The sequence below is a fragment of the Budorcas taxicolor genome, chromosome 5 (assembly GCF_023091745.1).
Source record: "Budorcas taxicolor isolate Tak-1 chromosome 5, Takin1.1, whole genome shotgun sequence".
Classification (NCBI taxonomy): Eukaryota; Metazoa; Chordata; class Mammalia; order Artiodactyla; family Bovidae; genus Budorcas; species Budorcas taxicolor.
The window spans coordinates 36,249,119-36,264,444 of NC_068914.1; the positions used below are offsets into that span (position 1 = coordinate 36,249,119).

The 15,326-nt window shown below is 42.8% G+C and overlaps 1 protein-coding gene across 1 annotated transcript in view; it reads right to left on the reverse strand.

Moving 5' to 3' along the window:
- Positions 1 to 6,565: 6,565 nt before the first annotated feature.
- Positions 6,566 to 15,326, reverse strand: part of EDARADD (EDAR associated via death domain) — a 45,780-nt gene continuing 37,019 nt past the window's right edge. Inside the window, exon 6 of the mRNA XM_052640525.1 lies at positions 6,566 to 6,948. Within this exon, the coding sequence (XP_052496485.1) occupies positions 6,566 to 6,948 (383 nt within the window). The remainder of the gene's footprint in view (positions 6,949 to 15,326) is intronic.

Genomic DNA, 15,326 nt, shown 5'->3' on the forward strand with positions numbered 1-15,326 from the left:
AAGGAGTTAATGTGGGCCTGGCAGGATTCGTCCAGCGGTTGGAGACCACTTGGGAGGCTGCTGCAGGATGAGAAAGGGTGGCTGCCTGGCTTAGGACGGTCGTGAGGGTAGAGTAGAGGGAAGAGATTTAAGAGACATTTGGGGGCGGGTCTTGAGCGTGGTGTACCAGCAAGGTAGCTAGATGGTCAGGTAGGGAACCCTGGTGAAGAGGAAGTGTGGACGGGGGAGCCACGGGTTCTCTCCAGGACGGGTTGGATTTGAGGTACCTGGGAAGCGGCTGCATGGAGATGTCAAGCTGGTAGTTGGGGTGTCTGGCAGCTCAGACCAGCCTGGGCAGAGAAGGTTAGGAGAGGCAGAAAGTGACTGTGAAAACACTCTTCACATGCAGGTATTACAACATCCGAAACACTTCGTCAGACGACTAATTCACCTGAGTTTCCTCCTACCTCAGCGATTCTCACTGTGTTCTGCCCATTCCTGGGTGTGTGGGGCACCCTCTCCAGGAATGTCTCTCGTGTACAATGACTCTCTCTCATCTAAAGCTCCTGGAGGGTAGGAAGGTCTTGCTTACCTTTGCATCTCTGGGATGTATTGTAGAAAGTCACTAGGTTTCTGACTGATGACTGACCAAGAGAACAAAGGAATCAACGATTGTGTTAGAATCTGCATAAAAACACCAATTAGAGTTATGGTGGACATCCACTTAATTTTATAGCACCCGTTATGATAGTTTAAAATAATCTCTATTTATAAAGGAACATATAAAATCATGCAGGACATTAAAATGAAGCCATCTTCAAAAGTACAGCATGAAGACATATAAAGGATCACAAAAATTCAGTCATATAAAAGCATTGCTGAAGAAGTCTTCCATGGAGATTTCGAGGATATGTCTCAAAGGAAAATGGTCGTTGGAGGTCACATCAAACATAAGAGCTCAGCTCAGCTCTGGGACCATGAGAAGCTGAAATCTACATTTCCAAAAGGGTTGATAATCATTTCATTTCAAGTTGCACTGTTGACTGCTTTGATCTCTTCAATTGCAGAGTTGATTTCAAGGGTGTCCTTGGCTAAGATGGCCATGGGGACAAAGAGAACATCCTCCCATCCTCTGCTCTGGGTCTTCCTCTAGGTGACGGGACCCCCAGGTGCGGCGCCCACTTGCCCAGCACTTGGTTCAGCATTACGGCCACAACCCTCCAAACAAATGGGAGGCAAGATTTGCTCTTGTCCATTTATTCCCAAGTGCACACATTTCAGAAGGTGGAGCTGGAACTCTCAGGCAGGAAATCACAGAATCAGGAGGGAGACTGTTCCTCAGTCACTTCCTCGAGTACACACAGTTGCAGATGTTTTGGTTACAAGGGTAGAAAACAGTTTCAATGTTCTTAGGTACAAAGTGTCATTACATATGAAAGACAATCCTCTGTATGTATAAGCAAAAAAGAGGAAGCCAATGTTAGCAGGTCACCGGGATTAAGAAGGACAGGCATATAGAAGAAATCTGATTCAAAGACTGAGGAACTGGCCCTAAAACAAGCAATACAGAGAGCAGAAACACGAACCCAGAGGAGAGGAAGATTCTAGAACAGGGAGGACAGAAGTGGAAAAATGTTATTAATATAAGGAGGATAGTCTTGCCTCAAAACTAAATGAAATATATTCACTCATCTGCAAGAGAGAAAGAAAATTTGCTAGATCTTGGTTATTAGGACTGTATTTAAAATACCGTGTTTCTTTTATGTATCACAGAGGAAGCTAGCACTCTTCCTTGAAGTCTGCTGTAACCGAGGGAGATCAATCCCTTTGCCTTTTTACACAGAAGCCACTATTCTTGTGATGTTCAAGACGAAGCATCATTAAACTGAAAGCAGAAGAGACCACAGACAGCTAACCTTAAATCTCCACAGAGGAAAAGTCCTACTGAGTGTTTAGGGAGAATTCCCAGAGTGAGGAACTGTAACTAGGGTTGACTGTTCCACATTTCATCTGAGTGATGGATGTTGTCATGGTGGGGACACCTTCAGGGGACAGGAACCCTCATCTCAATTATGCCAGCCTCATTCCATTAATATTTGTCTTATCTGTAAAATAATTGCACTCTTCCGATTTTTTAGTGGGCTACTTCTAAGGGTTCTAACATACAACCAGTAATCAATAGAGGTTGGCTCTAGGTTGGTCTTAGGGCTTAGTGGTCCCAGGTAGCTCAGACGGCGAAGAATCTGCCTGCCAGGGCAGGAGACGCAAGAGACAGGGGTTTGATCCCTGGGTCAGGAAGACCCCTGGAGAAGGGAATGGTTACTCACTCTAGTATTCTTGCCTGGAGAATTCCATGGACAGAGCAGCTGGAGCCTGGTGGGCTACAGTCCATGGGGTCACGGCTTAGTGACTGACTCACACACAGGCTGGTCTTAACCAAGCCTCAAAGGATGCAAATAAATTTCATTCTCCAGCAGAGGGCAGCACCACATAAAAATTACCCTACAGGATGACGCGGTGCAGCATCTTTGCCTGTCACCATGCACTTTCCATATCATTATTTTATGGCCATGTAGCTTGTGGAATCTTAGTTTCCCAACCAGGAATTGAACCTGGGTCCCCTGCAGTGGAAGCACAGAGTCTGACCACTGGATCGCCAGGGAAGCCCTCTATATTATCGAATATTTATTGTTTAGTGTCACAAAAATGGGAGACTTGTCCATACAAGTTATTTTGAATACTGATGGGCAATCCAGGCAAACAACTTAAGCCCTAACTATTTAAAATCTTATAATTTTAAGATAAAATTAAGTTATTTAAATTTAACTTAATTTAAATTAAGTTATTTAATAATTTAAATAACTGTGCTTTATTTGTCACTCAGTCGTGTCCAACTCTTTGCGACCCCATGGACGGTAGCCTATCAGGCTCCGTGGTCCATGGGATTTTCCAGCCAAGCATACTGGAGTGGGCTCCCATTTCTTCCTTCCACATGAGTCTTCCTCTGTGTGCATACGTCCTGGGTGTGTGTGTGGTGTCTACTTTGCTTTCCATTCCCATGCAAGTAGTAATTTTCTATTGCAACCAAATAAAATGCATATTACATAGAGTCACAACACATAACACCACAACATTGCAGGTGAGAATTTGGTTTAAAAGTGTGTACCTTGGAACTTAGCTAAAAAGAATTCATCTTTCTAATAGCAAAAGGACCTCATCAAAAGCAGATTCGTTCATAGTGTGGTCAGTTCAACATGGATTCCTATAGAACAAAGCTTTTAAGTATTAATGAATACATTTTAACAATTATTTGATCAATCAGTCATAAAGTAATTTCCTTCCTTTCCACTTTGACCTTTGTAAAGTATCAGCATAGTCAGGCTAATACAGTATTTATCTACTAAAAATAAACTTTAAAGAAAATTATTTGGGATTATTACAGAATTGTGTTATAGTTCTATTTCAGTTGAGATTTACTTTTGATATTTATGTATGTAACACAGATGAAAGTCATCCTCCATTTGGTCAAAGTCTATAATCTGAATCAACTTTAATTAAAAAGAATTTTTGGTTAAATCTCTCTCTGCTAATATCATACTGTTAATAATTACAACTTTTCCTAAGGTAAATGCCAATGAATGTAGATGTCGATATGTGCAAATAATGATAGAGTGAAATTAAAACAACATACTTATATCAACTCCTATTTAATAAAAAAAAAATCCCTTCTACCCTGGCACTTCTGCTATGCAATTATAATAGAAACTTAAGCTTTTATACCCAGTGATGGAAGCTATTAGCCATCAGGGCTTTGGAACTAATGCTGCCAAATGGAGAGATGAGTGGGTGGTACTCTGTGGTCTTCTGGTGTCTCTGTAATTCCTGAACATAAAGATAAAGGAGCGTTCTTAGCTCTGCCCATAGCCGAACCATCTGTACTCTTGTGTCAACATTTCTGATCCAACTCAAAGGTAATTTCAGCTGACATTTATGAACCATAGCCACGTTCGGGTGTCTATGAGGTAAGTTCTGTCTAAGTTTGGGAGAATTCCCTGGTGGTCCAGTGGTTGAGACTTCGCCTTCCGATGCAGGGAGTATGGGTTCAATCCCTGATCAGGGAACTAAGATCCCACACACTTCTTGGCCAAGAAACCAAAACATAGAACAGTATCATAAAAAATGCAGTAAAAACAAATTTTAAATTCAAAATGCTTTAAAAATGGTCCACATTAAAAAAAAAAAAACTTGGAAAAAAAGTCAGCTTTGAGATTGAAATCTGCAGTTTGGAAATTTGGAAATGTGTCCAGGACATTTGTCATGCTGGGACCCCCTCCTCCTATCACAAAGGGGTGTCAGGATCCAAGGAGAGATGACCCTCTGACTTGAGGGTCTGGAACCACAAAACACTAAATAAGCGCACCCTTTTGGTTCCATTACTCTAAATGTCCATAATAAATGTGAAAGGCTCATCCGCACTTTCCCATAGTACATTTTGGGCTAACATATGAGAACACGTCACACGCAGCCCAACGAAAACACCACGTGTACGTGCTTGTGCATGCTCAGTCGTGTCCGAGTCTTGGTGACGCTATGGACTGTAGCCCGCCAGGCTCCTCTGTCCATGGGATTCTCCAGGCAAGAATACTGGAGAGGGCTGCCATTTCCTCCTCCAGGGGAGCTTCCCGACCGAGGGATAGAACCCGAGTTCTTGCGTCTTCTGCCCTGGCAGGCAGATAGATTCTTCACCATTGCTCCACCTGGGATCTCAAACGTGGTACAAAATCAGATGTTCTGTACAGTGCCAAGAACACGGCAGACAATCAACATGTAACAACCACCCCATTGGACATCAAGTTGCGAAAGAACTCAGTTTTTAAAATTTACCTTTTATTTCTGACTGCTGCTTTAAGTACATCTTTTGATAAACTTGGCATTTATCTGCTAAATCTGACTAGGTGTGACTAACACTGACTAAATCGGCAGTGATCGGTGGGTCTCTACAGTAATTTTGCAAGTTTAGAGATAACATTTGATGACTACATACCAGCAACCTCTGTAACTGCTGTAAACAGTGGGGAAAAAATGTCAGTGGTTTAGAAAATAACTTTGAGTTAATCCTAATCTTTCTGGTACTCCTATCAATGTTAGTCACCACTTTGGCTTCTTTTAGCCAGGGATTTATGCAGAATCCTCCCAAACTGGATGAAGTACCTTAATTTTCTAAGCCTACAGCCAAAACCAAATAGCACTTTTATGAAACTGTCAAGTAAACCAAGGCTTCCCTCCCATCCTCTACACCTTCCACAGTAAACCATCAAACAAGAATTCTGGATATTCTTTGGATCTAATCTTTCATTTGGTTTTAAATCCTCTAAAATTTGGATTTTAAAGCACAGCTCCCCTTCCAATATCATCATTAAAGATTTCTCTTTCTTGGCTAATGTGCTGGGTCATACTGAGGCTCTGTCTTAAGCTGAGATAGTAGGTTTTAGAGGGGGTTGCCTTTCACCTATGGGCTGAATTGTGATATACAATATCTGAACTGTACAATATTGTGATGGATTTTGCCATACATTAATATGAACTGACCACAGGCATACATGTGTCCCTTCTATCCTGAACCCCTCCTCCCTCCCCAGATTTTTATTTATTTCTCAACTGAGCTTTCTCTCTGGGGCAAAACACTTGACCTGATAGAAAAGACATAGAAATAAATATTAAATTAACTTTTGAAAAGGCAAGGATACTGGGAGGGCCAACTCTTTGTCAATACCTTTCCCGTGGTGGTCCTTATTACCCTGCTAATTCCTGACTTTGTCTTCCCAATAACCAACTGTTTTAATAAACATTTCTTTCAAAAATACTCAGGCAAAGACCTCTTTGACAGCATCCAGATTATGCAAGTGCTTGAATGAGAAAGAGGGCACCTGTGTCCTAGAGTGTATCACTGCATAATGCCAGTAACCTGTAAGTTCACTTACGCACTTTGTAACAAAAAGAGTAACAGAGTAAAGGGTGACTGCTCTCTGTGGTTTTCTTCTAAGCTGTGGGAGTGTCAATACTCATCCGGGATCTTGATCTTGCGGATGATGACTTTTAGGGGCCATCAACCATCTTAGTTCCAATCTCAATCTTCAGTATTGAGGGGAACTTTTATTTTCATCATGGCATGAATCCATTCCAATTATAGATTTGGCCGTGGTCCCCGTAGGAGCTTACAACACATTTTCCCCAATTCCAGATTCAAATATTAAATTAAAACAGATGTGCAAAACTAAAGGAAATTCCACCACCAAAAACATACCCGACCCCTCCACAAAACTGCCAGCTCTGGGGAAAACCAGCGTCCATGGCTCTGGGCCCTTCTCCTAAACCTGGAAAAGAACAGAGTCAGGACTTCCCCAGTGGTCCAGTGGTTAAGACTCCACGCTCCCAGGGCAGGCACCATGGTTTCGATCCCTGGCTAGGGAACTAAGATCCTGCACACAGCACAATGTGGGAAAAGAGAAGAAAAAGAACAGATTCACATTGCTCCTTAAACTGCGCGTGTTTCAGTGTCCGAGAGGCCAGTGAGAAGGAGCCGAGGCTAGAAGTTCCTGGGGTGCTCTCCACGCCCCCGCTTGGGCCACTCCTCATCCACCCACCTGCGCAGCACCTTCTCCACGTCGGCCCGGTGGTATAGCCGGCAGAGCTCCATCAGCTGGCCCACCGTCCTCTGACTGTTCCGGAGCAAGAACTCCAGGGTGGGGCTCTGCGGGCGCTGCTCCAGGAAGCACAGCTCATCGTAGGGCATGCCCCACTTGCTTGCAAAATTCCTCCAGTTTTTGACTGTTGGGTGACAGGGATCCAGCTTTATCCTGATCACATCTAGTAAGTCCTGGTCATTGAGCAAGTCGCTGATGGTGGGGACTTGCAGCGAACAGGAGGGACAGGAACAGGTCTCCGTGCAGGACACATCCTTGCTCACATCTGCAGGGTAAAGCACAGGGTACATGTGTCAGCAAGAGGCCCTGGACACATGCTTATCTCTTCAGTCCTTTATTTTCCTACTGAATTGCTCATAGCATTAGGGTGAGCACAGCATCTATTTCAGGATACTCACTTCTACATATTCACCAATAACGCCTTGTTCTTTGTGGTCAAGAAGAGCTGCTCTGCTGGAAGCAGTGGCAAGACTTCATAAAGCCAGTGTTCCTTTCTGAGACTGTCTGTCTCCCCAGGCTGTGTGTTTGTGAGCCTGCCGGCCAGATAAGGGCTCCAAAAAGCAGAGCTCTTTCCATGGGCAGATAGCCAGTCCAGGGGGGTTGGACTCAGCCATCCCAGGAGAAACCAGCCCATTCTCACCTGCTCCTCAACCCTCTTGCCCCTTCCAAATTACAAGTCAGCCTTGTCAGCTTTTTAAGGTCAAGCACAGCATGTCAGAGTGTAAAGTATTACACAATTCTTCAAAAGGTCTTTATTAAAAAAAAAAAAAAATACATGTACAACCCCAAACTGGAATATCCACTCCAAATGCATATTTGAAAATAAGTGATAACTGATAATGCCAGACTTTTCAGATTTATGTCTACCTTATCATGGCTTTGCCTTTATTTATGTGTTTTTTTTTTTTTTTTTTTTAACACACAGGGCTGCCTTTGAAGTGGAGCCAATACCCTGAGGTGTGTGCAGCAGGCTGGGTGAGTGGGTGACTTTGAGCTCAGCCTCCCCAAGAAGGGGGCATCCCTGGTGGCTCAGATGATAAAAAAAATCTGCCTGCAATCCTAGAGACCCAGGTTCGATCCCTGGGTTGGGAAGATCCCCTGGAGAAGGGAATGGCTACCCGCGCTAGTATTCTTGCCTGGAGAATTCCATGGACAGAGGAGCCTGGCAGGCTATAGTCTATGGGGTCGTGAAGGGTTGGACATGACTGCTTTCACCAAGAAAAGCAGCCCCAGCACAGAGGAAGGGCCACCTTCCCATGCATCATCTCTGGCCTCCCTGCAGGATCTGCCATGTGAGCAGAGGATGAAGCTAGTAGGTAAGCAGTAAATAGGTTAGAGGGAAGAGGTTAGTAGGCAAGAGAGAACTCAGAGTACAGGTGTAAGCGGGGTCTGCACAGCAACCCAAGTGAATTAAAACTCTGCAACTGCACTGAATTTCCTAGCCCCTCTCACTGGGAATATTTAACCATCAAAGGCAACACTAAAGATCACTGGCTTGGAAAATTCTGGGAGGTTATGATGCCTTTTTCTACACTGAACTGTGTGGACTGCCCAACTTAGGAAATTAAAACATTTGGAGAAAAGAAAAAAAAAAAGGAATCACTCTGGTTATTATAAAATTGAGAACTAGAAAATCTGAGGCAAATACAAAGTAAAAGATAACAAAAACCATGAGAATTATGCTCATACTTGGACCTACTAATATAACTTCTGAGAATCCAGCCAAAGGAGATCCTCTAAAATATGTATGTACTGGAACATTTTTTATTATAGTCTTACTCTTATTATACATTTAAAAAAACCTTAAAATCAAAGTTAGGGGACTAGTGAAATAAATTATTGTTACTATTTGAAGGAATATTATTTAAGAAATTATAAAAACTATATAGCAACCTAGAAAATGTGTATGCTGTCATGTTAAGTGAAAAATGCAAGATGTAAGGCATTTATGTGAAGAAGGAAATGGCAGCCCACTCCAGTGTTCTTGCCTGGAGAATCCCAGGGTCAGGGGAGCCTGGTGGGCTGCCGTCTCTGGGGTCGCACTGAGTCAGACACGACTGAAGCGACCTAGCAGCAGGAGCAGCAGCAGCAGCAAGGCATTTATGTACTCTGATTAAAACCATGGGAAAAGTGTCTGTTAATATTACCGTGGAAGGAAATATACAAAAGCAATCATAGCTTCTGTGGTTAACGTAGGATTATGTTTTTATTTTCCAAACTTTCTCAGTGTGTATGTTGGGGTATGCTTAGGTGTGAGCTGTGTGCTCAGTCGTGTCTGACTCTTTGTGACCCCATGGGCTGTAGCCCACCAGGCTCCTCTGTCCATGGGATTCTCCAGGTAAGAATATTAGAGTGCGTTACCATGCCTCCTCCAGGGGATCTTCCTGATCCAGGGATGGAACTTGTGTCTCTTGCACTGGCAGGCAGAGTCTTTACCACTGCACCACCTGGGGTTATGCTTCTATTCTCCAAACTTTCTCTAGTGGTGTTTATATTTCTACAATAATGAAACCCATGTATTACATGAACAAACATATTGTTCAGCACTGAGCCGACGTATTATCGCAGCAACCCTCCCCTTTGCCAAGCTTCACTTACCCCTTTGAGGCCACCTCTTCCTACCTTCCCCATGATTTGTTTCGTCAAATACCTCCTTTCTTTTCCCTCACCTCCAGACGCCCATCTCTACTGATTCTCTTTCCTTTCTCCACAGATAGGTATATAGCTCCTCTATCATAAAAAATAAGAACCTCAAACTGCCACTCTCTGGTTTATAATTCACTGAAGGACTTTCTATTACTCTTCATTTCCTTACTGTTTTAAAAATATTTGTTATTATTTTGGGGGGCTACACCACATGGCATATGGGATCTTAGTTCCCCAACCAGGATGGAACCCACACAACCTGCAGTAAAAGCTCAGAGTCTTAACCACTGGACTGCTGGGCAAGTCCCAATTTACTATTAAACTTCTAAAAGGAGAAATCAAAACCTGTTGCCTACAATGCCTCACCATGTTATTAATCTTTACTTTCTTTGGCTTTGAGCAGCATCTGACCAGCCCCATTCTTGCCAACCCTGTAGAGACCAGACCCAGTTCCCCATGCCCCACCTGCGGACCAGAGTCCAGTTCTGATGGGGTAGATAAATCCAGAGAAGCAGATCCCCACCTGGCTTGGAGGATCTCCTGGACCCCCTGCTGCTGCTAATGCCCCCATCACATCACACCCCTTGGGCCTGCCTGCCTCTAGAACTGAGCCCAAGACTCTTGTGCCCCTTTGAACACTGTCTATTGCACTGAAGACTCTTTTCCGAGAACTCAAGCCCCTTATCCCCAAGCACATCCTACCTTGTCCCGGCCACATCCCTTTTCTTGTCTGCCAGAGACACTCTGCGATCCCAGCCTGTCTCACTGCCAAGTCCCTGGGAGTTACAAGGAGGTGCTCTAGTCTTGTTCTTAGCCCAAAGCTTTCCTCTTCTGCACTGTGTCCCTTTGGTCTTCTCTGCTCCCAACCTCTACAAAGATCTCCCACTAGGATGGAAGACACTTTCTTTTTGCAACTGCAGGATCTAATACAGCTCTTGACACACAGCAAACACTTAACCAACATAGATTCAGTGAATAAATGAATGGCCAACACTGCCAGCTCACCTGGGCTCCAGAAATGACTACTAGAAAGCATCTCTTGATGTTCAGATGACATCTTCAACTCAAAGGGCCCAATACAGTACTTACATTTCTCCTACTGTGCACCCAAAGCACCTCAAGTCCCCTAATGACACCTGCAATTCTTCAGCATCGTTATAGACTTTTTTTCTCTATCCAACCAGTTACCAGGGTCCCAATCTCCCCTGGAAGCTCTCCATACCTCTCTTCCCATCTTATTTCCCTTGACTTCCTTGAATATAATCTGGGCTCCAGAGAAGGGGGACTACTCACTTCCTGAATAGACAACCTGTATTTTCTTTGTTTCAAAGTTTAATAAAATGAAAAGGAAAAAAATACAAGCTCAGTGTAGAACATGTAAAAATTATATTCAGTTATGAATTTTGTGTAAACTTGAACATCGAGGGTTTCCCCATAGTTGCATGATTATGGGTAACAATTTGATGCAGACCCTTACATCTAAATTTTTGGCCACCTCTTTAATTATCTCTCCAGTAATGGCACTATTAGGCTGAAAAGTATGACCATCTTAAGGCTAACAGTGCATATATCCTAAACTGCTTTCCAGAAATAAATGTTGTACCAATTTACACTCCAAACAGAGAATAGTGATGGTGCATATCTCAGCTGACCTTTGTTAGCACCAAGTAACACTTTAAAAAATATCTGTCAATTGCATAGGTGGAAAATAAAGATTTCCTCCATGACTTTTCTGATGTTTTCTCTCTGATCAGTTATCTCTCTTCTTTCTCTCTCCCTCTCACTGAATTCCTCTCATTGAAATTCCCCTCAGCTACTGAACTTATCTATCCTATGAAACCCACCTCAGAAGCACCCCTTCATTAAAACCCCTGGCTCTGCCTGCAATGCCGTCTCACCCAGAGTCTCATCGTTGTGTTGGCATCTCCTGACTTTGCCTTGCAGGGAGATATTCCATATGATCTTTGTTGTTGCACCTTCAGGGCCCTGAAAAAGGATCCATATCCTTCTGCAATGTGTACACATCTTAGAGTTCTAAAATGTTGAATTCCATTTCTGTGTAACATAGTGAGAGTTATTCTTCTGTTCCATTAATAATGGTGTGGTGTATCTGGAAGCAAGACTTTAGCTCCATGATGGGACAGAAATTTATTTATAAAGAGCTTTCTAACATTGAAGGTGGCTTTTGCATACAAGGGGGAAACTGTGCAATTTTCTTTGCCCTTATATAAAAGTAGGGTCAAAATCCAGGGGACTCAAATCGGGGCTCGGTAACAACCTAGAGAGGTGGGGTGGGGTGGGAAGTGGGACAGAGGTTCAAGAGGGAGGGGACATATGTACACCTATGGCTGATTCATGTTGATGTAGGGCAGAAACCAACGTTAATACTGTAAAGCAATTATCCTTCAATTAAAAATAAATTAATTAAAAAAATAAAGGTGGGTATACAGAAAAAAAGTTCAGTCAAAATAATAATCTGTCAAGTAGAAAAACAAGCAGTTTACCAAAGGGTATGTATAATTCAGTTTTTGTAAAAACAAAATAATACAGTCATTTTTATCCGCATAAAGCATATATTATACACACATTCATGGGCATAGGAAAAATCTAGAAGTATGCATAAAAATGTTAACAATGGATGGTCCTAATTTTCTATAGTTAGTATGTTTGTTTGGATACTTAAAATATATTTTTTAAATGTCACAGAAAAATAAACAATTTATATCTCTAAGTCCAGAATGAAATGTATTGCTTTCTGAAGGTCTGCCCTGTATTACCTGCATAAGACTCAGGGTTTTAGCAATGTTTTCTCCTTTAGTGTCAAGAAGAATGAAAATCGTTACGGTTTCTGTGAAGCTCCTCTAAGCCTTCTAGTGTATGAGAAGCTTCTGTTTCTCTGAACACCACCACCATCCATTTATCAGTGTGTTTTAAAAGCATGATGTGTCAAAAATCTATTCTTTCCTTTTTTATTTTCAGTGACACACATGTTAAGCCATTTTCCCAACTGGAATCTACACAAACTGCCAACAGTCATGAATTTAAAGTTGCCTTTTGAATCATAAACTATAATTAGTTCTCTGAGGATTTAAGCAGACAAACTTTTTTTTCCCCTATGAAATACATTTTGTCCTGCCCTCCTGTAAACACCTATCATGTATTCGTGTGCATGCAAGGAAAGAATGGCTGATGCTTTGGGCTAAGAAAAATCATGGGAAGAGAAACATTTAGAACCAAAGAAGTTTTCCTAAGAAATAGGGGGGAAATGGGATTATTATTGGATGCTACTCAGTGGCAAGCTCAGGATATCCGTACAGGATAAACTCAAAAACTGTTTACTAAATGAATGAATGAGAATTGTTTTTTCTCCTCCGGAGACAAGGTAGGTTTCTTATTACTGTGTGATGCATTTTAGGATGTGAAGAGACAATTACTAGCAAAGGAAAGAGAATTTACTGGTGTCTGTTGGCTGTTAACAGAAAAATACAAAAGACAGATTGATTCTAGATTTGGGGGAAGGAAAGGAGAGTGTTATTGAGGAGAGAGAAGTCAGTTATGTATAAAAATTCACTTAGATTCTCTAACAAGTAGGCTCCTTGCTTGTCATGTTTTGACACTTAACTTGCATATTTTCCACTGATGAAAAACAAGAACGGATTGCACCATTAATTCATAATAACTTCTTAGAGGCCAAAACCCTGGAAGGACTTGCCTTCTGTAAGTTTAGTCTGAGTCCTGGCTTGAACTAAGGAAGAATTTGTCAGTGGAGGAAGGGCCAAATTTCTCAGTGATTTTTATCACCACAGTAATTGTTATTTATTAAATGCTATATATTTAATGTTATATATAAATGTTATATATTTATTAATATATAACTGGCCCTGCACTGTGCCCTTTTTATCAGGAGTCCCAAATTCTGGGATCTTATGCCTGATGATCTGAGGTGGAGCTGATGGAATAATATTAGAAATAAAGTGCACAATAAATGTAATGTACTTGAATCATCCTGATACCATCCCCGACTCCCACCCCCAGATGGTGGAAAAACTCTTTCACAAAACCAGTCCCCGGTGCCAAAAAGGTTGGGGACCGCTGCTTCACATGCATAATCCTCAATCAGCTGCATCAGACGGGCCTTCTCAAACCCTGGTGCCCCAGCTTTCCAGGGCTTGAAATGGCATTTAATATCCCTGGACTTGAGATTCCTCATCTATCAAATGGAGATGATAATATAATATTCTTTTATCTCATGAATTAAATGAGATGAAAGCATTCTTGTCAAGTCTTATATAAATGTTATTTAAGGGTGTTAGGTTTTACAATTTTTTTTTAAGTAGAATGGGGGGGAAAAAAAGAGTGTGTCATTGTGTCATCTGGCCTCTGCTGACACCTCCCAGCTCATTCCCTTTTCAAGTGCCCTTCACTGCCCACCCTTGTCCCTGGAACATATACTCCACCCTGGCTCAGGACCTTTGCACCAGCTGGGTCTTCCCCCTGAAGTCCTCCTTTCTCAGATCTCCACATGGCTGGCTCTTTTGCACTGTTTAGATCTTGGTGCACCTTCTTAGCTAACACAGCATCCTTTCCTTGCAGGCAAACCCCACTGTACACTCATTTATTTTCCTCAAGGCACCTACCACCATATGTAATTACTTGTGTTTACTGTCTGTCACTCCCAACTAGTATATAAGGTCTAAGACGAAAGGGACTTAGATGTCTAGTGTCTCCACTTAACTCCAGGCACACAGTGGGCACTCAATAATGTCTGCTGAGTAAATCTACTTAATGAAAAACATGACACAGAGAATCAGAAACTTCTGGGCAGCATATGAAGAGTTATCTAGAAAGGTTCAGACAAACTGAAAGGTTTCTTGTGCTGCGTATATACAAGGCAGAAGAAGGGTGACTGGTTGCTATGGAGAAGGAGTACACCATGTGCCACAGAGAGAGCCTCATGAGCTTTAGAGGCATGCTGACCAACTATTGATACAAGCCGACGCTGTGCAGGCATGCAGCTTGGACAGGTTACTCAGCTTGCTATGGCCACGTCCTCCCTCTCTGAACAACTGAGAGGACTGAATTTCATAAAGTTGTGGAGAGGATTAAGTGAAGCCATCCCTTAAAGCCTTATCCTAGTTCATGGTAGTTGGAGAAGGCAATGGCACCCCGCTCCAGTACTCTTGCCTGGAAGATCCCATGGGCGGAGGAGCCTGGTGGGCTGCATTCCATGGGGTCACGAAGAGTCGGACACAACTGAGCAACTTCACTTTCCCTTTTCACTCTCATGCATTGGAGAAGGAAATGGCAACCCACTCCAGTGTTCTTGCCTGGAGAATCCCAGGGACGGGGGAGCCTGGTGGGCTGCCGTCTATGGGGTCGCACAGAGTCGGACACGACTGAAGCGACTTAGCAGCAGTGCAACAAAGCATTAGTAGCTGCAGGTGAGGAACCATAACAGTGGTAGTTCTCAGGGCTTTCCTGGTGGTTCAGTGGTTAAGATTCTGAGTTTTCAGTGCAGGCGTGCGGGTTTGATCTCTGGTTGGAGAACTAAGATCCCATGCATGACAGGCATGGATGAATAAATAAAGCAGTAGTTCCCAAACCTTGGCTAAAGATGGAACTCTCCGCCCCCGCCCCACCCCACTCTCCCCTGCGGAGATTACAAAATCCTGATGTCTGGTTCCACCACCAAGATCCTTATTTAATTGGTCTGGGGTACAGGCCGGGCACGGGAAGTTTTCTAAGCTCTCTTGGAAATTCTCATGTGCAGCAGGGTTGAAAACCATTGCCTTAAACCATATCTACTGAGGAAGTTCTCAATCAGATGGGCCAGCAAAAGTAGATTCTTTGAAGAATACAGTGTGTGGTTGGTGATTGGGAGTTTGTGGATAATATTTCCGCACACTCACAAGCAGAAGAATGGGTTTTCCTAGGGTTTTTTTTTTCCCCCTTCTTCCACTATTCTTCATCTCACACACCTTTTACATCACACCTTAA